Source organism: Passer domesticus, chromosome 3, assembly GCF_036417665.1.
Source record: "Passer domesticus isolate bPasDom1 chromosome 3, bPasDom1.hap1, whole genome shotgun sequence".
NCBI lineage: Eukaryota > Metazoa > Chordata > Aves > Passeriformes > Passeridae > Passer > Passer domesticus.
The window spans coordinates 29,014,149-29,039,803 of NC_087476.1; the positions used below are offsets into that span (position 1 = coordinate 29,014,149).

General features: G+C 34.9%; 1 protein-coding gene across 9 annotated transcripts in view; it reads left to right on the top strand.

The window, feature by feature from the left end:
- ADGRB3 (adhesion G protein-coupled receptor B3) overlaps positions 1–25,655 on the top strand; it is a 445,229-nt gene that overhangs the window by 255,727 nt on the left and 163,847 nt on the right. For all 9 annotated transcript variants that reach the window (XM_064412314.1, XM_064412319.1, XM_064412311.1 and 6 more), the window contains 4 exons: positions 923–1,069; positions 1,790–1,865; positions 10,620–10,722; positions 16,546–16,589. In XM_064412314.1, the coding sequence (XP_064268384.1) occupies positions 923–1,069; positions 1,790–1,865; positions 10,620–10,722; positions 16,546–16,589 (370 nt within the window). The remainder of the gene's footprint in view (positions 1–922; positions 1,070–1,789; positions 1,866–10,619; positions 10,723–16,545; positions 16,590–25,655) is intronic.

A 25,655-nucleotide genomic window follows, 5' to 3' on the forward strand; every position in this document is an offset into this window, starting at 1 on the left:
ACAGGAAATCGCTGTCAATGTGGTCTACATCAAGAATGGAGCTAGGCTCCAAATGTGCGGTTTGTCATCTCACTGACTGTACATAAATGCTTGCAGCTCTGTCAATTCCTTCAGAGTAGTTTGAGTCTTACTAGACACTGACTGTGTTGCCATGGAGTTGTACTTAGATTTCACAGCAAAGCTGAAACTGATTTCCAGGTGATAGTTGAGTTAGAAAACAGGGAAAAAAACAGAATGAGTAAATCAAATTCCAAACTGACTATTATTAGATTTGACACCTATTTCTTCTGTTATTGACATAACACTGATATAGTTTAGGTATTGGGGGATTTTAGGTGGAAAAAATAGAATAAGAGTTCAGAATGGAGATTATTCATCCAAGAAAAAAAATAGGTGCTAGACTACTTTACCTTACTTTGTATGAAAACAACAAGGTCTTTTAATATGTTGATCTCCTTTATGGATCGATCCTGAAATGGTATCTGTATAGAGGATAAAAGTTCTTTTATTTCTTCATTAGCCTGTATCTAGAAGTTATGTTTCCCAAAGCAATTTTAAGCATCCTCTTACTTTTACTGTCACATTTGATCATTTTAAAATTTGCTCTGAAGACACAACAACGTCCTTATGTGTGAATTTCAGGGTATAAACTGGTACATTCAATAATCCCTGTTGAGAAATTTAATCAGAATCTGACTGAAAAATGCTACGATCGATACCACACAATTAATCCATAGTAGAACTGCATAATAAACAGAAGATTATGCTTTCTGAGTCAGTTAATGTTCTATGAATTCCTGCTTTACTTGAAATGTATCATTAAAAGTTTTGTTATTGCTGTACTGTTGTCACTCTATGATGCTTTAACTAACATATGAAACACAGTTTTAAATTTATATGATTTTATGATTTCTCTTACTAGTGGCTAGCATTCAGAAGCTTCCTGCTGCATCTGTTTTAACTGACATCAATTTCCCCATGAAGGGAAGAAAAGGAATGGTTGATTGGGCACGAAACTCAGAAGACAGGGTTGTCATTCCAAAAAATATCTTCACTCCTATGTCAACAGGTAAAAAAGCGTATCAGCATGTGAATTTTCTGTTAGCTTTAGCAAGGCAACTGTGACTGTCTCATAGAATCACTGTATAACATGGGAGTGGTTCTTTTATTCCTCTTCAAAATAAATACAGTACTTATAAGTTTATCCTAGAGAGAAATGAATGGACTTAATTTGAGAACCTTGAACAAAAAGTGCTGCATAAATCCTATTTTCTACACCAAATAAACAATGCTTTGCTTAGTTATTGTGCATGAGATTTAATCTGTTTGATATGAGGTGAGCTGAAGTGCAGCTCTGCTGAATCCCCTGAAGCTGCTATGTTCTAGAAGAGGGTCCATTCCAACATAACTCTTACCAAAGGAAGCTCGGGAAGCAAATTAGCTTAACTTCAGGTACAATTTATAAATATAATTTCAGTGCAGATCTCTGACATTAGAGAATTTACAGACATTCCTTGAGAATGTTTAATTGTAAATGTAAATTAACTAGAATGGATGTCAGCATACAATGATGGATTTTTTGAAAATGTGCTTTTCAATGGTTTAAATCTTCTGATATGCTCCTGACAGTGCTACATTTTTGTGACAGACTTCTAGGAGATAACTCAAAATTATGATGGTTTATTTAAAATAAAGCTTTTATTGCAGAGATAAATGATATTGAGAGGTTTTTATGCTGATGAAAGCTTGGGAAAGAGGGTATTAAAATGTTTTTTCTTACTTTTTTCAGAACTAGATGAATCAACTGTATTTGTACTTGGAGCAGTGCTATACAAAAATTTAGAACTCATTTTGCCCACTTTGAGGTAAGAAATTTCATAAATGCAGTACAAATTGAACTATTTCAGGATAATAAATATACTGTAGGTCAGAATAAAAGCAGACCGTCAAAGCTATTTGCATATAGAGCTGCTGGATATTGTTTTCATTATATTTATAATGTTTATGCATGTATTAATCTTTCATTCATGCTTAGTTACTTGTATGATAGAAGTAGCCTTTTCATCAAATTTCCTTAATTTGTATTTTGTGTAATCTATATTAAACTTAATTACAGAAATGTTTGATCAGATGTATGTGCAGTGATGTAAATTAATGCTCAGGCCACTTGTGCTTCAATCTACTGTTTGTCAAGTTAGTACAAATGGTCTCGTAATCATAACTTGATATACTAAATTTGTCTTCTCTGCTTCTACAGAAGTCTCTAGCAGTAGTTTTCCAAATATTTTTTTCAGTGCAAATTGTATTCAGAATGGTCTGCAGTGCTATAGAGAAGATCTGTTTTAGAAGCAAGACAAGCATGTGCTGAACAGCTGGAGTATATCAGTTTTGTGGACCATACACATGCAAAAAGATATAGGAAGGCCTCTTGTTTCACTGTTTCCTTTCTGCACTTGCCAAAAGACAACTTGGAATAAATATTTCACCTCCTCTTTTCTAATTACCAGTTATGATAATTTTGTGGTCCATTTATACTATATTATTTTATATGATCCTGATCTTTTAATGCCCTTTTACAGTACAAGAAGCACATGCAGATTGTGTCACAATAGGTGCTAGTGAATTCACAATAGTTAGAAAAGATAGTAATAAGGAAGTCACCAGATCACTTTTCTCTACTATACTTATCCAAAACTTCAGGATTTGAAACAAAGAATGGGAAAGCAAGAGGTTTTTGCCACAATCTATCCAAAAACAAAAAAAAGGGCTAATTATTAAGAAAATTAAAAAACTACTTCCTAGCAAAATTTCAACATGCTCTGCAATGAGCTGTAATTTAGGGACAAAAATGTCTCTGAGGTAGAGCACAATTTGAACAGTGATGTCCTGACAGGACACCTCGAAGCCTGAAAGTGCTGGCAAGGGCCATCTGTACTTAAGTGACATAAATGACAGCTCATCCACTTCTGAAGTGTCACTAAGCACTTCCCATTTGTTGTACCAGTTTCTGAAATTAGCCAGGAAGGAAGAGATGTTTGTAAAAGGTTTTTTTTTTTAACCCCATACTCGAACCATGACAACTGGTTTATTTGAGTTAGTTCTTTTTGGTAGACCTTAGGAAAAATCTGCCAGTCCTGGGAAAGCGTCAATATGGCCATGTGCTTTCCAGATCTTTACATTGTAAACTGCAGTCTCTGATCATGCCTTTTCAGCTTTCACATGTCAGTAGTTTTAATTTACAGGAAAAAAGGTGTAAACTTTAAATTCTGAATATTTGCTTATATGAAAAGTCTTTCAGGGCCCTTATTTCATCCATTATGAAAGTGTTTTTCATCCATTATGAAATATGCCTTACTAGATTTTTCCTAGAAACAATACCATACAAAGTAGCAGGAATAAGGGAAGAACTGGGACATAAAGTACAGCAATGTAAACACAGTGGATTTTGAGTGCTTTTTGGTTCCCAAATTTTTTGCTTTTGTCTGTTGTGCTTTCAGCTGGTTACTGATTTACACTTCAAATTTAACCACTTCTCTGTGGTTCAACTCACAGATAGGTTTTGTGACTTACTTTACCAAAATGGTCTAATAATCTATTGATATCTACTAATAAATCAAAAACAAAGGCATTCTACTTTGCCTCTGAATTTGTTCAGTATTATTTGAATCTAATTCTCAGATGCCTGTGCAAAGGAAACCAGCAGTATTACTTTCTCTTATGTATGTAAACGAGGAATCAGAGTAATTACTAATCTGTGATATAAAAATATAACACACACCCAGGTACTTCTCGTCTCTTCTCTGTTTGGAATATAGCACTTTGCATTTCCTGAATGATATACACTTCTTATAGTGAAGCTATACTGAAACTTTTAAGCTTACATCTCTTACCTCATAAGCGTATCATGCTGGATTTCTTTGCCCATGGCAGTCATGTTCAAAATATGATCTCATGGCCTTAAAATAGTACCTCAAAAAAGTCACAATTTCAAACTTCTTTCATAGAATTGTAGTATTGAAAGGTTTGGGTTGGAAGGGGCCTCAAAGATCACCTAATTCTAGGTGATCCCCCCTGGGCAGGGCCACTTTCCACTAGACCAGGCTGCTCACAGCCCCATCCAACATGACTCTGAACAATTATAATGACAGGACATCCTCATCTTCTCTGAGCAACCTGTTCAAGTGTCTCAACACCCTCATAAAAAAAAATTCTTCCTTATGTGTCATCTACATCTATCCCATTTCAGTTTAAAACCTTTGTGCCTTGCCCTATCACTGTAGATATTGGTAAAAAGTCTCAGTCTTTATATTATGCCCCCTTTAAGAATTGAAAGCCTGCAATAAGGTGTTCAATGTTGCCTTCTCCAGGATGAAAAACCTCAGCCCTCTGAACCTTTCTTCATAGGAGTGATATTCCAGCCCTCTGATCATTTTCATGGCCTCTACCCTAGACCTGCCTTTCTTGTGCTGGGATTTTCACAGATGGACACAGCACTCCAAGTGGTGTCTCACAAGAGCAGAGGAGAGGCAGAGAATAACCTCCCTCACCTTGCTGGCCATGCTTCCTTTGATGCAGCCCACATTGCCAGCTCAATTTCAATATTTCATCTACAGTACCCTCCAGTATGTCTTGACAGGCTGCTCTCACTCCCTCTACCCTCTAGACTGTATTGATACCAGGAATTGCTTCAGCCCACATGCAGGACCTTTCAGTCAGCTTTGTTGAACTTCCTGAGTTTTGCGTGGACCTGGCCCTCAAGCCTGTGAAGGTCCCTCTTGATGACATCACTTCCCTCCAGCACGATGTCGACCACATTGTGGTGTCATCTGAAAACTTCCTGAGGGTGCCCTCAATCCTTTTGTCAGTGAAGATAGTTGATACTACCGAATGCATTTTAACACATTCAGATATTTTAATGTTCATTCAGATAGAATTTCAGCAAAACCTTTGATACTGTCTCCCATGGTATTCTCCTGGAGAAGCTGACAGCCCATGGCTTGGACAGATATTCTTTTAATAAGCTAGCTTGGATGACCAGGCCTGGACTGGTGGTGACTGGTACTACATCAGGTTGATCAGCAGTCTCTAGTGAGGCTCCCTAAGGCTCAGTATTGTGGCCGGCCCTGTTTAATGCCTTCATTGATGATCTGGATGAGGGGACCAAGTGCACCCTCAGTAAGTTCACAGATGATGCTAAGTTGAATCTTGATCTGCTGGAGGACAGGAAAGCTCTGCAGAGGGATCTGAACAGGCTGGGTCAATGGGCTGAGGCCAAATGTTTGTGGTTCAACAAGGCCAAATGCTGGGTTCTGCACTTGGGTCACAACAACCCCATGCAGCACTACAGGCTGGGGCACAGAGTGTCTGGAAACCTACCTGGTGGGAACGAACATTGAAGTGTTGGTCAATAACAGGCTGAACATGAGCCATCAGTGTGCCCAGGTGGCCAAGAAATCCAGTGACATCCTGGCCTCTATCAGCAATAGTCTGACCAGCAGGACCAGGGCAGTGATTGTCTGCTTGTACTCCGACTTACTCCCTGATGAGGTCCCATCTCAAATCCTGTGTTCAGTTCTGGGCCCATCACTACAAGAAGGACACTGAGGTGCTGGAGTGAGTCCAGAGAAGGGCAACAGAGCTGGAGAAGGGTTTGAAGCACAGTTGCTGTGAAGAGAGGCTGAGGGAGCTGGGTTTGTTTAGCCTGGAGAAAAGGAGGCTCAGGGGTTCCCTTTTCTTTCTCTACAACTTCCTGAATGGAGTTTGTAGCCAGGTGGGGGTTGAGCTCTTCTCACAGGCAGTTAGCAACAGGACAAGAGGAAAGGCCCTCAAGCTCTACCATGGGAGGTTCAGCTTGGACATCAAGAAGAATTTCTTCACTGAAAGAGTGCTTAAGCATTGGAATAGGCTTCCATTGGGAGGCATTGGAGTCACTAGCCCTGGATGTATTCAAGAAATGACTGGATGTGGCATTTAGTGCTGTGGTCTAGTTGACAAGGTGGTGACCAAAGGTTGGATTTGATGATCTTAGGTGTCTTTTCCAGCCTAGGTGATTCTGTGATTCTGTAACTTGAAATTGGAAAAAAAAAAAAAAGCTGCAGCTGTGGTTAGTGCTGAATTTGTTGAGTTCTTATATTCCATGAAAATTCAAACTGACATGCAGGTTTTAAAGTGGTCTTTATTATGGTCTGTTTTTATTATTTTACACTTGTTTGGGTACAGGAATGAGGGTTTCTATATACCCCACTACATTTGGAAAAGGTTTATTCTAGTTTGCTCACATTTTGTAATGAAAAAATATCATCTTACACAGGTTTATATTAGCTACTCTTTGTACTAATCTTGCTTAAGATTACAATATTATTATTGTAATAACCATATTAGTGCTGAACACATGAAATGCTTCACTGCATTACTGTTGTCTATAGAGCTATCACTGTAAGATGTGAAGGAATGTAACATCATCTATTTTCTATATGATGCCTGGAAGTGCACAACACAGGAATTAAAAAAACATTCTGGATAAGTATCTTATGTGATGATTTTCTAAGTAAAATGACAATTAATTATATAGTAAGGGTAAGAATAAAGATGATAAAAAATTAAACCAAGGTAAAATAAGTGAAATGATCTCACGATTGAGTTCAAAGGCCACATTATTTACACCTGATAACCTAATAATAAGGGTGATTTCTACCAGCTGCAGTTAGATACCCAGAAAGCTTTTCCAGTTCCCATGTGATTTCAGTTCCTGGCTTTACGGGAGTTAGGGTGGGAATAAAGAAAATATTTGGTTGTAGTTTCCCGCAGAATAAAGATGACATGCATTCCAATGCATTCGTTAATTTCATCACTTGGAGGTATGCAAACTTCTGCATCACCACAAGGAACTGCATTTTAAAAATAAACAAACAAACAAATTTTTTAAATATCAGTATATCTTTAGGAAAGGTCTTCCAAAGTACCTAACCACAGAATCCCAATCTGCTACATCACAGGTGTTCTGTGAGTAAAATGAGAATTTCATTATCTAGAGCAGCCTATACAATATATTTCACAAAATTCAAAATTAGCTTCATTTTACCATATGTGTTTGATTTTTCTTAGTTTTACTGGCATAGAGTCTGCTGGAAAGAACTAAACACAGTGTGAGATGGGAACTTGCTACTGCATTAATATAGAAGTTTTTGGACTTGTTTAATACTACTGGTACATCTACCTTCAGAGAATTTTGCCATGAGAATTTAAACAAGAGCTTAGGGACACAACAAGAAAAGGTTCTTCCTTATAAAGATAGAAGAATGGGTTTTTTCATGCACAAGTAAATAAACTTCATTTGATTCTATTTCCTAACATATTTTGCTGCATTGCATTGTTCTTGTAATGTCTTACATTTTGTCTTAGATTTTTTCATAGCAGATATTGAAATATCGAATATTTTCAGAACTCTAGACTGAGTATTATTTCCATAGCTCTTGCACCCCTGAGCACATTTATGTTATTGTTAGGTTCACATAAAATTGATTCTCAGTACAATACTCATCTAAAAGATATTATCTATAATTTCTCTCTTGAGCACTCTGAAGGAATACATTGCATATTGCCATAATATAAGATAGTTTTTAACTTTTCCTGTAAGAAATAAGAACAAATAAGGAATCAATAATTTTGCTGTATCCAGCGGGGTTTTTTTCCATCACTAAAACAGCAACCATAAATTTTCTTCACTGAAATGCTCTTTGCCCCCATTTGAAACATTGTTTCTAACACTGAACTTCAGGGGCTGAACAACCTAAAAGGCCCTTCAATTTATTTGGGTCAGCTTTGTTAGACTAAGGATGTACCTCAGACAGGCTTTTATTGCATCACATTACAGATTTAGCATCCAGAATTTTTCTGTAATGCATAGAACTTTTATACATTGATCTATAACTTCGATCATGCTGTCTTCGGATAACAACATGCCTTATTCATAAGTTCATTTTTCTTAAGTAACAGATTCATTCTAAAAAGAGAAGAAGACGTGAATTTCATACCACATAGGATCAATATGATTTCCCTTATACAAAAGAATATGCTCAAAATGTATACCCTGATAGGAAAACAGCTTAATCAAATAACTCTTTTATAAATATCATTATTAACTCATATCAGAAAAAAATATCTAGGACACCAGCTCTGAAAGCGTTCCTTTAGCTTTTACTCCATCACTTTGCTATCTTGAATCTTCAAGGATTTGATCAGCCATAGTTTCCAAGAAATTTAATAGATTTTTTTTTAATAATTTATTTCAAAACTTAACCCTGATTAGCATCTTTCTGGAGAGTCATCTGAGCACCATCCCTTAAAACTTCATTTCTCATTAAAGTTGAATTATATATTATTTTTGATGAAGGAGAAGAAGCTAAGGGTGAAGTCACTCTCCGGTATAAAAAAGCTGTAATATAATGCACTTGCCCAAGAAGTGTGAGATGGATCATTCCTATTCTATGTCATTCACAACATCAGAGGGACAGAAACTAAAATGTCCAAGGACATTTTGTAAAATCTGATTACTTAAATTCCCGGATAGGTGTTCTCAAAACTAGGCTGTTGTTTACAAAAAAATATTTTCAACAGAGACAGCAATGGCACTGCACCAGTGGTTTTGAGATTTTTTTCAAATTTCTGAAATAGTTTTGATTACAAAGCTTTGTGCTTTAATTTAGAAGCATCTTAATATGTTATGTGAGTTTAGAATATACTTTAGAATATACTTGGCAGATTGTATTCTTCCAGGGACTGCCCAAGCAGTTAAATATGAAATATGCAAGTAGGCATTCAGCCCAGACAGGACAGCGATGAGGGATTCAGTTTTCATTTCACTTGGTATAGGCAGTTCTATTTATTTTCTCATTAAACACTCTGCTAGGGGCTCTTGAGAATGTAAGGGGTTGGTAGAGTTTTAATGAAATTCAGGTAAAATGAATGTATTGATGTTACACACTAGGTACTTAGATGTTTTTTCAGATCTTGCCCTAGAGCCGTTAGAACCACACCAAAATGAGATAGACCAAGGAAAATGTTTTCGATCACAAAAACTGACTGTAAAAGAGTACTGAAGTAGCAGTATTTACAATAGTTTGCACGAATTTCCAAAATTGACGTAATCGCTGAATAGATAGTAAGTGCCATTTTCTCTTGTCATGAGAAATGAAGTTTTTTATGTATTTTGAGTTTTGCTCGGTTTGGGGTGGGGTTGGTTCTACTTTAATAATTGAATATTCAGGCACTGTAATTCTACAGAATGAACTGAAAATTAGCTAAACTTTAATTTTTAACCTGATAGATACATTTTTGTCAATAGTGTGTGAGCTTTTAAAGTTTAACCAAAGCGAAGAAATAGGAATTAAGTGAAATAGCAAGTCAGTTCCATTATATTTACATTATGTAATTTGGCTGAGTAAAATTGGGCTAGAACTCATACCTTGCCCCAGAAGCACAATTTCATTCCTTGTGCTGAATGAAATGCCTGCTGAGCTAAGTTTCTATTACTGTAGTCATGGTAATTCTTGTTTCAGTGATCCAGCAGAATGGAATTCCCTCCTAAATACAAACCCCCTAGAGAAAATAAGCAATTAAACAACAGAAGCAAGACAATATTTATACTATTATTACATCTGAACTGTTTCATTTCTTCTTTGATAACATCCATTGATTGTATCCTTTGATAAAATTTCTGTGAGGTGTGGAAAGCAGCATTACACACAAAGTAAATACCATAATGATCACCAGAAACAGTCAGGCTGATACCTAGACCTTATGGGAACATAAGAAGCAAGGGTCTCAGATATGAACGTGTCAACATGTCTTTATGACTGTATTAGCATAACCTTGGCATTACTAGGTCTGTCCTGGGAAGGTTGCTATGATACATAGTGATCCACATTTTACATGAAAAAAGAAATTGATGATATATTAGAAAAATTGACAGAAAATTATTATTCTGCGCAACCTGGCACAATAACGTAAGACCAAATCTAATCTCGCATATGAGAAGAAATTAATTTGTTTTGGCAGGATTTCAGTCAGGGCACAATTGTGGTTTAAATTCTGAACAGTATTTAGCTGATGAAATTGTCCACTCAAATACCAAATACAATTTTTTTAGAATTGGAAGCAGCTATGTTTTTTTCATGAGCACAGAATCAACAGAACTGTACAGTCTCCCATTGCACTCATCCATCTTCACAATCCTACCATTAACAGTCAGAAAAAAACACAGCACAGCACTTGGGAAAAAATGACTGTCTTTTATAAAACATATCTAGTAGGTCTATGTTGAAAGAAGTAGATGATGACACTTAAACATGCATAGAATGTTTACGTCATCAATGCATTCCTCTAATTAATAAATAGTAATTTAAGGAATTGCAGTTCTGCACCATCGGTGCTTTTCAGTCTTCAGCCTGTTGAGTACAGTTGGAAATAAGTGTTTCCACCACTTTCAACAAATTATATTCTCCCTTAATATCCATCAAACAAAGCACAGAAAATACCTGATGAAATCTTAAGATGTAGTATTAGACGTCTCATTTAACCTTGTGAACACTTAAATTTTCCATTGTTGCATTTTCTTACAGGAATTTTACAGTTGTTAATTCAAAAATCATTGTTGTTACTATACGACCTGAGCCTAAAACTACAGATTCTTTCCTGGAGATAGAACTGGCCCACCTGTCTAATGTAAGTACAAGGATAGTTTATATGCTTTTACAAGAATATTTGCCAGATCATATAAGAGAAAATAAATGTATTGTTTTAATCAGGTAACAAAAAGCAGTTTGACTTTTAAAATTTAAGCCCAGGAACAGTGTAACCATCTTTGAAAGGAATGTGTACTTGTTTCATGCATGCATATAAACAAAACAAAATTAATTGCTGTTTTGTGAATGTTCAGGGTTTTTGTCAAACAGCAATTGCTAGTGAATAGTTTCCATTAAATGCATTCATGGTTATAATTGAAAATGTATTATTGTACTTACTACTTAACTTTTTGCTCCCTGCATAGGTCATAGAGCTACAATAGTTCTTCAGGCCTTTTCTTCCTTTCTTTCATTATAGAAGCTGTTTTTTACTTAACCTTTTGTAGCAGACTGAAAAAATGCTTGGGTTCATATTTAGCTTAAAGTCCTTATAAATGCCTGAGATTTTTTGTGCAATCGTTTAAATTCTATACTTTTCAGGCTTTAATCTCAAATTAAAAAGGTTATAAATATGAAAAAAGGACTTTATTTCCAAATATATGAAGATAGAAAGATTTTTTTCTTTCTGTTTTTAGCAGCCTCCCAGCGCTCACACAGAGAATAAAATACATCTTTTGTGGAATTTCTTGTCATATACAATACTGGGAAAATAATGTTAAAGAGCAGGCATGGGGGTAATTTATGTGAAGGCACAATATATAAACTCTCTCTGTTTATGTTGTTACTCAAGCTTTTGAAAATAGTATTGTTATGCAAGAATCTTTAAAGCTGTGATTTTTAAATTAAAACCAGTTAGTCAAGTGTTCATATAGATAAAATTCACCTAGAGAAATTCCAAATATTTCATTCAGTAGCAAAATTGAAGCGGTGAGGTTGGTCAAAAATATGGAGAAAACTTTCTGAACTCTAGATCTTTCATTAACATTTTACTCAAGGTTAGAAAAAACTATTTTGATAGCAATGGTCATTATGACCTGCCATTCTGTTCCCCGAAAAATACCAATGCAAAGAACATCTTGATGACAGTTTGGCAAAGAAAAAGGAACAGAGGAACATAAGCTGAGCTGACTCATTACCTTTCAACAGCAGTAAAAATGTATTGATGAAGAATTTTTTCGATTTGGGGTTTTATAGTTCTCTGTTTCAATTTATTTATAAAATGGTTTAGAACAAGTAGATATAATTTTCTGTTTTATTTCAAACCTAAATTACATTGTCTATATTACAACAAAATCTCAATATTTAACATAACTTTTGTTTCTGTCAGATATTTTACTAAAAATATTACAAAATTTTTGCTGAAGTAAACACAAATTAATCCTACACATCAGGGAAAAAAATCAGTCACCTTAGACTACTTGTTTTGATTTTACTGAGATAATTATTTGAAAGAAGTTATGGTAATTTTCAATGCTAGATTTTATTATCAATTATTTTAAGAATGATTGAGAGGCTATTACACAAATTGCAGAATATGACATTTATATTTTGAAACTGAAATGACTACTTGCAAAAGTAACAGGTACGGTGGCATGTGCGGTAACAGGTAAGAAAAAATTCTCATTAATTTGATCACATGCAAGAAAAGAAGGTTTAAAATTATATAAGAAAATAATACCAGCAAGCAATGTGTCAGCACTGAAAATATTCTAGACCAAACACAAGCTAATAAAACAAGCATAACACAGGCAAGAATAGACTAATAAAAGGTTAAACTGCTAACCCAAGAAGATTAAACTCTATAAAATTCTTAGAAAGCACGTTCTCTTTTATCTCTTTTTTATCAGTCCCTTTGATTAATTTACAGAGCAAGTTTTTGCCAAGTTTGAAAAACTTGGAAATTAAACTTCATTGTTACAAAAGATCAGATTAGAGACATTGATTGTCTCTTTGCTTTGGCAATCTTTTAGTAATAGAATATTAATTAATATTGTATGAGCTTGTGTCTTGAAAGAACAAAATTATAATAACCGCTCAAATACATATCAGATAATTTCTCTTTTTTTGGTTCAGTATTTGTCCTATAATATAATCCAGAGAAGCATCAAGTACTTGGATCAAATTTTCATGCCTACTATATTTATGTAGGATCTTAATCCATGTGAATATACAAGTTGGTTTGGCAGATACAATGACAATATATTGCTCCAGAAAATCTGTGAATACAAAATCTGTTATATAATTTTAATATCTTTAAAAACTTTTTTCGCTTGTGTTCAAGACTTAGCCTTCGTAATGGAACTTTGGTTTAAAGAAATAAGGCTGTAGATGCACAGAAATAATAATTTGTACATTTTACTATTCCTTTAGACAGAATCTAATTCTTTGCTGTAATTTTCTCAGCTGAAAGTAAGGATTTATTCTATTATAATATATTTCCGTAGAATGAGCTTTATGTACATACACCAAGATAAAACCATTGTTAAAATATCTTTAATATTGGAACATTATATATTAATGGCTAACAGATTAAACATTATATCAGTTAAATAGATTAATTATTAAAGAGAAATGTTCTCTTCCATCTGATTTTTTTAATGTCTCAGTGTTATTTTTGTTCTTTCCAAACCTTTGGTCTTACAAATGCTGTTCATTTATTCAGAACAGTTTGTTTGCAAATTGATTTAATGATGATATTTTAAGCATTCTGTAGAGCATGCCTACTAGTACATAGGAGTATATCCACACATTTGTTCTTTCAGCTCCTTATCTACTGACTAAATTAAGTAAATAAGATATGAAAAAAGATGAGCAAATGGATCATTTAAAAAGAGTTAATATGGCTAATTAAAATCACTCTTAAAATACCAATTTATTCAAAATTTATAATAATGTCTTAATTTTTAATCCAATTTATTAACAAAACTGGAGGAAGTGCAAACCACATCTGCATGTGCTGTTTGAAATATATGGCATGGTATTTGGATTTGCAGATAAATACATATATAACACAGAGATGACCAGAGTGGAATGTGGATTGCAATGCATCATTGCTCAGTTGGTTAGAGCATTGTGCTAATAAAAAATACCACCAAGGCTGAGGATTCAATCCCCCCGATATGGCCATTCACTTAAGAGTTGGGCATGATGATCCTTGTGGGCCCCTTTCAATTCAGAATATTCTTTGATCTGTGATTTAGACAATGTGATATTTGGTCTTATAAACTGTGAAAATGTAGAGGAATAGTGGCCACATTTTTCCAGTAGATTGATTAAAGGGACACCAAAGAAATGTTTTAAAAAAATACATAACTCAAACAGAATCCTATTTGCTGTAGAGATAATATGAACTCTCACCTTCTGACAGCACAGAAGTTTACTCCAGGGCCACTAGAATAATGGGCCAGCAGTAGCATAGGGCAGGAAGCTTTCAGTGCAGCTGAAAACCCTGGCTAAAAAACACAGTTGGCACAGTGCTGGATCGCTGTGAAAGTTGCCAATCACATCTCAAAAGTTCAGTTTTATATGCCAGACAGAGATACATACACATACACACTCACACACATATGCCCATTTTTGAGATATCCAAGTCATGTACTGTAGTGTATAAATCAATGCTGCAGCAGTTGTAAACACTAATGAACACAGTAGCTGCTTCCTTAGCTGCAGCTGAGGAATTGGCTCGTAAGAGCACTGCCCTCACAGGCAGCCATGGCAGTTGGGGGCAGCTCTAAAAGCAGCACAGCAGTGCCAAGAGATACCCCAGAAAGGCTGTGAAAAAGGGAGAAACAGATTAAAGGCAAAGAAGCAAATAAAAAAAATCTTTATGGTCCCTGCAGTGCTTGAAGAGTATTTGATCAAGTATCAAAAGAGGAAGAAGTTCTGAAAAGGTGGTGTGCCCTTGCAAGCTGCCACTTCTGGTGGAACAAACCCTCCCACAAGACTTTCTTGTGGAGCAGGAGTAATATTTATCCTGCTTCCCATGTTTCTGCCTAATCTGTGATTAGCAACTGCAATGGCCAAACAAACTCTTCCTTTCATTTGAATACATTTCAAAGAGAGCAAAGTGTGTGATCTGACAGCAATTTTATGATGTTTCAGTTTTCTGAAAAGGTTTTTATTCCCCTCTTATTTTGTAGATTTCTTTATAATGGACATTTTTTGCTGAAAGTGCTTTTGTCTTCATTCTATTTGCATTGTGGGAATAGCAAACATGAACTGTATTGTGTCCATTGCTGGGAAAGACAAGTCTTACATCTGAGAGATGCAGAGTCTTACTATGATGCAGCTATAGAAGCATGTTTTTAATATGCATATAGCTGTATCAGATTTTAAGTAAAAGTCTTCTTTACCTAGACTTACTATATAAATTAATACTCTTTATAAAATTACATTTTAAAGAAAATTTAATTCTGCTTTGATATTCTTTTTTTCCTAATTCTTATCCTTCTATCTCTTAGTCCATCAATGTATCTGAAAGTTCCTGGCAAGTGATGCAGGACCTGGTCTCTGAATCTCAATTGCCCTATTACACAAATGCCCTATGACATTGCTTTATCCTGTGCCCTCTTCCCCTTCCTCTTCTTTACATTATAAATACTTCAGATGGAGCATCCTTTATTTATGTTTGTACAGTGCTATGTAAATATAAAGTGCCATAAGTATATGTTGGTTTTAAATATTTATATTCTACTCATAAAATTCAATGCAGTCAGCAAAATACTGAAGTAGAGGTTCAAAAATTCCCTAAATGCCTCTCTCACAAGCACCTCCAGAAGGGCCTTTTTTATCTTTGACAAAGAGGTAGATGGAATAATTTAAATATTTAATAGATTTTTACTTTACAGGTTGCTATGTTTTTCTATAAATAAATCATTTTTGAGAATAAAATATTAAGGTGTGCTTTGTTTGTACGAAAGTACGTTTATATCTGCTGCATCTACACTGTTCATTAGCATTGACATACAAAAATAGTGAACTCCACCTGTTTCTTCAAATCACTCATGATTTTTTAAAAATATATTTCTATTCTATATTTTATATAATTTTCATGTAGTTCTGATTCCTGGGAACATCTAATGCTTATGGTGAACAGAAATAAAGTGCAGCCATTTTGAGTACTTCTAAGTAAATCTGAGGGAATTATAGTTTTGTGTCTGCACTTCCTAGGCAACCAAATAAACATGAATAATTTTTCATGTAGATTTTTCAATTTCCCAAAACGTTCTCCATTGTTCAGTGATTTGTAATAAAAACCTAGATTCCCATTCTGTTCTAAATCAAATCAGAAATTTTGCATGGACTTTGAAGGGGTGGGAGCTGGTATTGTAAGGCTCAACCACAAATAAAAAAAACAGCTATATTTTGAGCAAAAACTCTGCTGATTGAGGACCTAATTGACAAAATCTTTGGACACTGAATGTGGGTTCTGGGAATCTGAAATCCCAACCTCAAGACATTTTGCCCAACATATGCTTAAAGTTTTTAAAGCCATTACTGATTTTGACATCCAAGTTCCTAAGGGGTCTAAAGTTCTTCCTCTGAAAACACCAGAAATGTTCAGTCAAGGCTCCTAACAGATTAACTATTATCTCATATTTTACTTCCACTAGGATATACCAAATAGACAACTTTATGCTTTCCTTATCTAAGCAGAGAATGCATATTTACTCTGTTGTGAGGTTCAAATGCCTTCAAAATATCCTGTAAGAATTAACCTTAAGCTTTTGCCATTTCAGTGGCATCAATTCATCAGAGTATGAGGATGATTTTGTAGGAGGAAACCCAAACAAAGTTTTTAGGTCAAGCATGACAAATATTTTTGCATACAGGTAACTAATAGGTCTGTTTGTTTTCTTCTTAGGGCACATTGAATCCCTACTGTGTGCTGTGGGATGATTCAAGAATGTAAGTGACAGATTTTTGCTTCTATTGCTATAGCTCAAATATTGCAAAGTACCTAACACTATTTAAATAGTTGGTCAGTAAACGGGTTGATACAAGGACAGAGAAAATGAACCTTTGACAGACTGGAAGTACTGAATTCTCCAGTCACTTGGAAATATAGAAACCGAAATATTACAATATCTTACCAGAAAGAGACTACTCACATAGTGCTTTTAATTTGCTTTTTCAAGGTTAAAATTAGAATGGCTAAGGACTGTAGTTCCTTCATGGTAGTTGCTGGGCAACAGGCAAGTGGGTAAATGATGAGACAAATAACTAAGGAAGACTCCCATTTCTGTTACTGCAGGGAGAAATACAATTTTCAAGTGTGATCCCCACAGCAATCTTCATTTTAGTTGGTTCCAATTTTCATTTAAGTTTATTAAAGTAATAGCTGTATACTAAGCAGTGAAATCTTACTATTAGTCTTCTACATTTTTTAGTGTTTCCCTTCTATAGCAAAAAAAAAAAAATGTTGTTCTAAGAAAGCAAACTGGTAAAATCCAGTTCTGGTTTACAATTGATCCCAAGTTTGTGCGGTTGTGATTTGCTGCATTAATCTTTCACAGTGAATTTCCCATTAAAGTCAAGGTGAACTTTGCATTGATGCAGATTAAGTGGTTCAAGAAGAATCCCTATATGGCTGCCATGTTATTGTTTTTTAAAGATGATGTTATACTTCTTATCCAGGTATATTATATATGTCTTATAATACAGACTTATCTACAGTATCAGAATTGCATGATTTTTGTGATTTTGTGAGTGTTTTTATCCTTGAGCTTGGATTTACATCAGCACACTGATAGCTGAGAAACAACATTATAGTACAGAAATGTGAAACTTTGGACATGATACTAGAAATCTTTCCAAATACAAGTAGTACCATGGTCTGTGCCTCTGCAAAAGAATCATAATACCATTATTTGCCAGTAACATCATAGTATTCAATTTCCATTAAATCTGTGGAATGAACTACACACTTCATATTATGCATTATTAGGAGTGCATAAAATGCAAAAGATTTGGACCACATTCTTTGTTTTCTCTTCACAGTGCTTTGCTTATACAGGAGTGATAGAGTGCTTTGTTTATAATTTATTTTATATGAGTTACTTTCAGTGCTGTGTATTTAGAGCACATGCTCTGATTTCGCTGTTCCAGTCCAGAATAACAAAGGCACATTTGAGCATAATTAGACTGCTAAAACAACCCTCAACACCATGCTGCTTATTTAACAATGTGATTAAAATATTTTATTCAGGTATTTGGGAGGAATGTGTGAAGTAGTTGCAAACAAATGCATGTTGTGTTTGCCACTTGTTTTGCATTTCTCTTAGTATTTTTTATGGCGAAGTTCAGTGCTACATATAGGTGCTGCTTTCAATATGATTTGGAATCTAGATTGAAAAGTAAACTTGTGAAACATCTAAAATTTACATAAAGCTCACATAAAATAGTTGAGGTTTTGAGGGAGAAGCATGTGCTTTTGTGTTCTGAAGGATATATTTTGTAGGCATATTATTTAACAGTAGCTATTGACTATGTTAGAAAATGTGAAGACTGGGGGCGTTCTTGGAGATTTGTCCATTTTTTAAGTGATATGAGCTCTGAAATATTCCCAATAAGATGTGGTGCAGCAAGGTCTGCATGGACACCACTGTCACTTTTTTTGAACATGTATGTGTGATATTTTTTGAAAATGTGACATTATCTCTCATCAGAATGTGCAATAACAAGAGCAGACTTCTATTTTCATCTATTTCTTTGGAATTATCTCTACGGTTGCTTATTCAAAATTTATTTCCTTATTTTATATTATTTTGTTTCTTTTTTGATTGGACCATTTTATTTGTATTTGGTCAGGAATATTTCAGAATTTGCACTTTGACGTTGTGAGTTTTAAATATGAAAACTCTAGAATGCTGAGTCAGTTTCTCTAATTTGTAAATCTAAACAAATAATTATGTAGAGGCCTATACAATTGGTTAGGTGCTCATAATTATGTTGGGTTCTTGGTGGCTTGATTTTCTTTTATTTTCTTCTTTTTCTAAGTCTCAGGAATTAGTTATCTTCACCAGCAGGCAACTGGATTTGATGGATTAATAGCCTAATTCACATTGCAAATCCTACAGAGCTGTGATGTACTCATGTCCTTCCAAACGGGATAATTTTTGCATAACCAGGACTTGGCAAGCATTTTGGAATAAACCCAGCAAAAAGTAGTCTGCTTTAGTTGAGGGTGCTTAACTAATCAATAGTCTGTCATGAGTCAGGTGTTTTAAATTAAGTGGTTTTTAGATGAAAGCTGTGTTTGCTTTTATCATTGGTATCCAGCCAGCAGCAACCTCTAATGGGTTTTTCCACCTTTTTAGCCACTTCTCCCACACCTTTATCCGCATTGGAAATTCACATTTGGTAAATTATACTCTCTCCACCGATCTTGTCAGTTTAATACTTCCCTGGCAGCAAGGAAAGCTTTATCTACCTGGATTTTGGACATGCTTTTCAGGAGACTGAATAATGATTACACTTCTCTGACTTCCATCCTTGAAGAAAGTTCTGGATCTCTGAGGTGTTTAATCACACCAGATCATCAAACTTATTCTACTGCCACTGGTATCTGTGACAATTTGGTCATCCTAACTTGGTAAAAGCAGTTTTAATCCATTCTTTCTATGAGATTTGGTGATTCTTCCCTCTTATTATATTTCATAAGGCTTCCCATCTATCAAGCTGGCAGCCTTGTGCCCCTTCTGTAGGCATCCAGTCAAATGTGTGTACAATATACAATACAGTGGAACTAAAGCACAAAGTAATATGTCATGTATTAAACTCAATTCAATAATGCAATATTTTATTTCAGTTTATTATCCCAAAATACAGAGCACATCTCTCTCTGGTGATTGAAACCAGGCTTTTTTATGATTTCTGGTGCTTCCTTTGATACTTCCAGCTTCCCTACACAAAGCTGTTGTGTGTAAGTGGTGATTTTTCCCCCTCTGAAATGAGTGATAACTTCACCCACTCGCTTCAGAAAATGTATTCAGATGTTGTCTTCAGTAAAATCTCAGGATCCTGAATGCTTCTCCATCTAATTCATAGGAAAATTCTTGGAATATTTTTACTTAACATTCTAAGGAGAAACAATTCAGTTCCTTCAACCAACCAACCAACCAACCAAAAAAGTCAGGAACAGTTGTGGCATTTCTCTTTGCATTATCTAGCATGAGCAAACAATCCCTGCTGTCAGGAACTGTTTGTGATACATTCATTCACGAGTCCAGAAAAAGAAGAAAAAAGAGTTGGTCAGGTACTAGCACTGACTTTCCTACCCTACAGAAGTGATTTTAAAGATTTTAAGATAAAATAAAACTTGAAAGCTTTTCTTTAGTCCTTCCTAGCTTTCTGGAAAGGAAAACAAGAACGGATAGGGAGACAGCAAAAATAGTCTCAACCAACAGTTGGGCCACCTGTCCTGGCTGTGTCTCCTCCCAGCCCCCAAACACTCCCAGCCTCCTCACCAGCATGGCAGCATGAAAAGCAGAAAAGGCCTTGGCTGTAGGCTCAGCAGTAACAAAAACATCTCTATATTCTCAACCCTGTGTTCAGCACAAATCGAAAACATAACTCCACAGTAGCCACTGTGAAGACTATTAATTCTATCCCAGTCAAAAGGAGCACAATGGATCTCTAGCACCTATGAAAGTTTGGCCTGACAAAATCAGTTATTTGTCTTAGAGGACCCAGCCCCTGGAATCTTGACCCAGGTGCAGAATTCAAAACACAGTAGGAGGCTGGAAAGGTGCCACAGCACTGAACGTGGGAAGTACCTCCCTCAAATGCAACCCTCAGCTAGCACCACTGCAGTGAGGGCATGGAAGGTGGGGTAGATGTGTTGGGCTTCAGTGAGGGCGGGATATCTCACATGGCAGTTTCTAAAGTCACCAACTGATTAGCAAAATAGTGCAGCTGGTGTTTGTTCTTTTAGAAATGTGTTGGACAAAATGTGGGCACATGTGCGCTCCACAGGACAGAGTCAGTTGTTGCTGATGTGCTCCACATCTGTATGCAGTGCATCACAACATCTCACAGCACTGGGTAAGGAAAGGGCTTTAGTATTCTGAAGCTCTCTCTGCCAGTTGCTGCAGAAGGGTGTTATAGCAGTATGACAGCGTTTTATTTGACCATATGTGTGCTCATAATAGTTTGTGCCTGCTGACTATACAGTTGGAAGAAGTACAATGCAATTAGCTGAAATTTTTAATAGTGCAAGAATTTTGACCTGGTTCATTTTCAGATTAGGACAAGTGGTACATCTGCTCTATTTTTTTTTCCATATTGCTATGCAAGTTTCCATGGGCAGGGGCTTAGATTTTCTACCCTTAAGCTATATGAAAGTATGATACCCATATATGCAAAATGACAAAATGCATACATTTATATAAATTTTGATTACACTCTCGACATACTTTAACATCCTCCATGAAAGAGGGTTAAAAAAAGTTTACAATTACTTTTTTTTTTAGATTATCCCCTTCAGCATTTAATTCTTTTTCTCCCATTGTCCCTGGATACAAGTTTGGGGAAATAGTCCATTAAAGGAATTCTTCAATACCAGTAAATGAGAGTCTAACAGCTAATTTTCTGCAACTCAGATTTTCAATACAAGCTTATGTGCACGCCAACAAACAACTTATGCATTTTGTTGCCCAGTGGTAAAATTTACAGGGAACACCGATCTGCTATGTCTCTCTCTTCTCCGCTTTGAATTTTAAAACTAGCACAATGGACCACTAAAGGTTTAGGCTTTTTTTTTTTTTTTGTCCTAGCCTTCAAACCTTTGAAAATACATTCAAGACAACTCTTAATAATTTTTTTCAAAATATGTCAAATTAATAATCAAATCATTAGAATATCCTAAGTCAGAATTTTCTTCTGGAAATATTAGTAGTAACCTTTCCTTACTTTATGTTACTTCACAGTCATATTGCCTTTGTCCCCCGAAAGATATTGAGGAAGTTGAATGACAGTAAGTATAGTTTAGCAGTACATGCCAGATAAAGCTTTGCTTCTTCCACTGACTGCAGTTAGTCTTGTTGGTCCAGCTTTACAGTCAGACTTTACTCGTAGCACTTTTTTAAGGCAGAAAATTCTCCTTCTATGTTAGTTTCTGTGCTTATGTTCATTAATTGAAATATAAATGCCTCCTGGAATGCCTATTTTTATGAAGAACTTTCCATACTGGAACCTGTGTAACAGCACACTACACATTGTATTCCTCATAGTCCTGCATAAAGAATTATGTTCCTTTTCATTAAAACAGTGTGAAATAAAAAGCCTGATCCAAACTCCTTTGCAGACAACAAAAAGGTTTTGACTGATTTGAGTCAGATCAGATCAAGTGGAGAACCATGCAAGCCATGCAAGCCATTTTTAAATTTACAAACTGCTAAGATTATACTGTAATGTAGAAAATTAATTCTAAAATGTTGTACAATATAAATGGAGTTCCTTTGTGTTGAAAAAGAGTCAGGCCAAAATTTTCTTTGCCTAAGTCACACAAAGTGAATCAGTATATATGGGAGGAATTTATAATTTAGTACTTTTTTTATAACACTGCTCTTCTCTAACACCTACACGGCCATGAACAGAGCTTACATGGTGTGCTGAGACTTACAACAAAAAAAAGAAATCAAATTAATTCCTGCTAATAAGTTCACTTTTTAATTTTTACTGGGTGATTAATCAACTCCATTTGTTGAGAATTCAATTGCTATTTATTGCGATTATGTAAATGTAGATTTTTCACAAGCTAAAAGTAGTGGTTTCTTGTAATATCAGGCAATTCTGGACTGTAACTAAAAAGAACTAGTGATTGTATCTTCATAATCAAATTTAGAAATTATAATTGGACTTTTGACAGAATTTTAGTGTATAATGAGGACAAAAGATAATTGAGCAGTTTGAATAAACTTCACTACAGAAAATAATCAGTCATAATTTGGTTTTGTATCTAGGTTTCCAGAAAAATTCACATATCTTACTAAGTCAAATAAAATGCAATTGTTTGGTTTTTTTCCTAATAAAACTTCACCAAGAAATGCAAAAAACAGTATCTGGAGATCCACCATGGTTCTGGCCTTGGACTGACTTGGAGAAAATAACATGTAGCATACCAGAAAACAACAAATAGCACAGCTTCCAAAAGTACCAAATAGCACAGTTACAACTGCAAAAGTTTAGCAACCTTTCTCATTTATGTCACGTACCTTTTAAAGGTTTTTATACCTGCAAATTTAAAAGCAATTTAATACAGTGGTTTACATCTAGCGAAAACGAGCATGATGAAAGCAAAGCTGTTCATCCAAGTTCACTCATGGTAGAGTTAGAATTCCAAATTCCTGAGTCCTATGTGACAATGTTCCCTACCTGTTCTCAAAGCCAATATCACTCTCCTGCCATGAAGCAGATCTCTGAAGTTTAAATAGTTTCATAATGATATCTCTCTTTTTTTTTTTTTTTTTTTCCCTCCCTCATTCATTCTGATGATCTCATGACTGTTGTCTGCTTTTGGAGAATCTAGCTCTGTTTATCCAACAGAAGTAATGCAGAAGCACTAAAGGTCCTTGTATTATATCATCATTAAATAAAAATAAAACCTGCTTGTGCTGCTTGTGCAACCAAAGAAGTTGAATAATCTGGGAAATATTTGCTTGTCCATGTGAGAAGAGTTGTTCCTCTATTCCTTTGAAAATAGGGGTACAGATCATGTGCATAAAATTGTATGTAAGTAAATCATATTATTTGTTACTTTTAAATTTATTTGCAGTCAGTAAAAAAAAAAACAAAAAAAACCAAAAACACGAAACAGAACTACAACTGGTATAAATATAGCTAGTTTTAGTAATATGATAAGGAGACTATGATACAATATAATACAATGTGTTTTTTAACACTTGCAGAGTGTAGGTTTGCTTGTCTTTACTTGCAAATGTATACGTCTAATTCTCCTGAATTACTAAGTATTCCCTCTGGTAAATCAAACATCATGTAATTCATTGAAATCTGGTCTGTCTTACTACAAGTGGTTTTTGGCAAAATTACCTTAAATAAATATCTGAAATTATGTTTTAAAATTCATCTTAGAGGTCATCTTCCAACTCTATCAGTTGTTCTTGAATTGTCAACATTGAAATTGTATCTCTGCCTGATAAAACTGTAAAACTACATCAAAACCTGTCAAACACATGTCCAGTGTAATTCTGCCATATATTGTCAATCACTATCACAAATACACATGTTCTAATGTTGTATCAGCATCTCAGGTGTCTTTGCACATAATTAATCTTTGGCTGAATCTCTGAGCCAAAGTTGACCAAGATGAGCAGATTCAGTTAAATCTCTTCCTGGACCAGTCACTAGAGGGAAGCAAAGACCTTCACGTGCCTGTTCATGACGTCAATGTGTATGTCCTCACCGACAAAATCTGGTCAGTAATCAATCTAAAAATTTTTAAAAGGCTTATTTGGTAAAAAATAACTATTTAAAAAATATAAAAAAGAAAAAAACTTCTGTATTTTTTATTTCCAGAGGCCATTATCATTAAAATATAGTTGTTTTTTGTGAGTCATGTTTTCAGAATTTGAATCTAGAGAAGAAATTCAGTGCAGAGTGGATAAAGACAGGTTTAAGACTTTCAGGCTTTGAAGTGTCCCAATATTCATAAAAATACATTGAAATATTGTAGCTATGCACTTGCATCATGTTACAAAATTTAAGATGAAATATCCTGTTTTCTTGATATATTTTTGTTGATTCTCCCTTAGTTATCCAAGCTTCCATTCCATTTTTTTTCCTGTGGTAAATCTCATCCTGTATAAACAGTTCTTCAGTATACACCAGATAAACAGATCAAAAGAACATCAAGTCAATAAATAGGACTACTTCATCATGCACTCTGTCTCAGCACAGAGAAAGCATAACGTGCGTATATATCAACTCAAATTTATTCTACAATTTATGACAGATTATATATTGAGGGGGTTTACCATATACTATATTTTTACTGTAGCTGATTCAACTGGGTTTTACTTAGTGAGGATGCAGCTTTACTTACATTCTCTCCCATGAGCTAGGCTGATTTAATTCCTTTAAAACAGAAACATTCAAGGGCAATGTTGCACTTGATAAAGTGGCCTTTGATTAAAGGAATATATCTGATATGAATTGAATTAGCCATAAAACTGAAATGACCAGAAACAAGGATAAAAATAATGTTTGTGGGTTTATCAGTTTAAATTCTAAATTATTTAAAGACTGCAGGAACAATATTTGTACAACTTATCCATTTGAATAGAAGATCTTTTATTAAGCTTAAGCTATGCAGGGTGGCCAGACCTTAATAAGAATAATACAAATGTATATCAGGATTTAAGCGAGTTTAAATGGAAGGTAATATGCTAGATGAAGTGCTCCAAGCAAAGCAATTTCACAGAAAAACCCAAACTGTTGTGTTAAATAGCTGATAGATTATGGCTAAATAGATTTTTAGCTGAAAGCATGGTGTAGTTCTGATGGTTTTTTAATGTTATCATCATCTTCTCTGATAATGTTGAGTAAGAGAAATTTCCTGTATAGCTAGTTAACAAAATGTAATACACATATACATTCAAGTGCATGTGCTGGGGATAACATTCTGCAATCATGCTATTATTCAAAGTAATGGAGTATATAATATAATTCTAAATTTCACAGGCTATAGTTATAATTCTTGATGTAACATTTTATCTTAATGATGTGATTTCTAGTGGTTGTCTTTTCTGTTCTATCTATCTATAACTATGGAAGCAAAGCAAAATATCTCTGCATGTAACAAAAATATGCAGAAAAATGCCATCATGTGACTGTCAGTTCACCAATTAACATGAATATGATCCTGATGTCAAGTTTACTAATAGATCCTTAGATGGCCAAGGCTTAAAAATGGATTTGGAAAATAGAACTAGAATCACACTGCAGGTATTGACA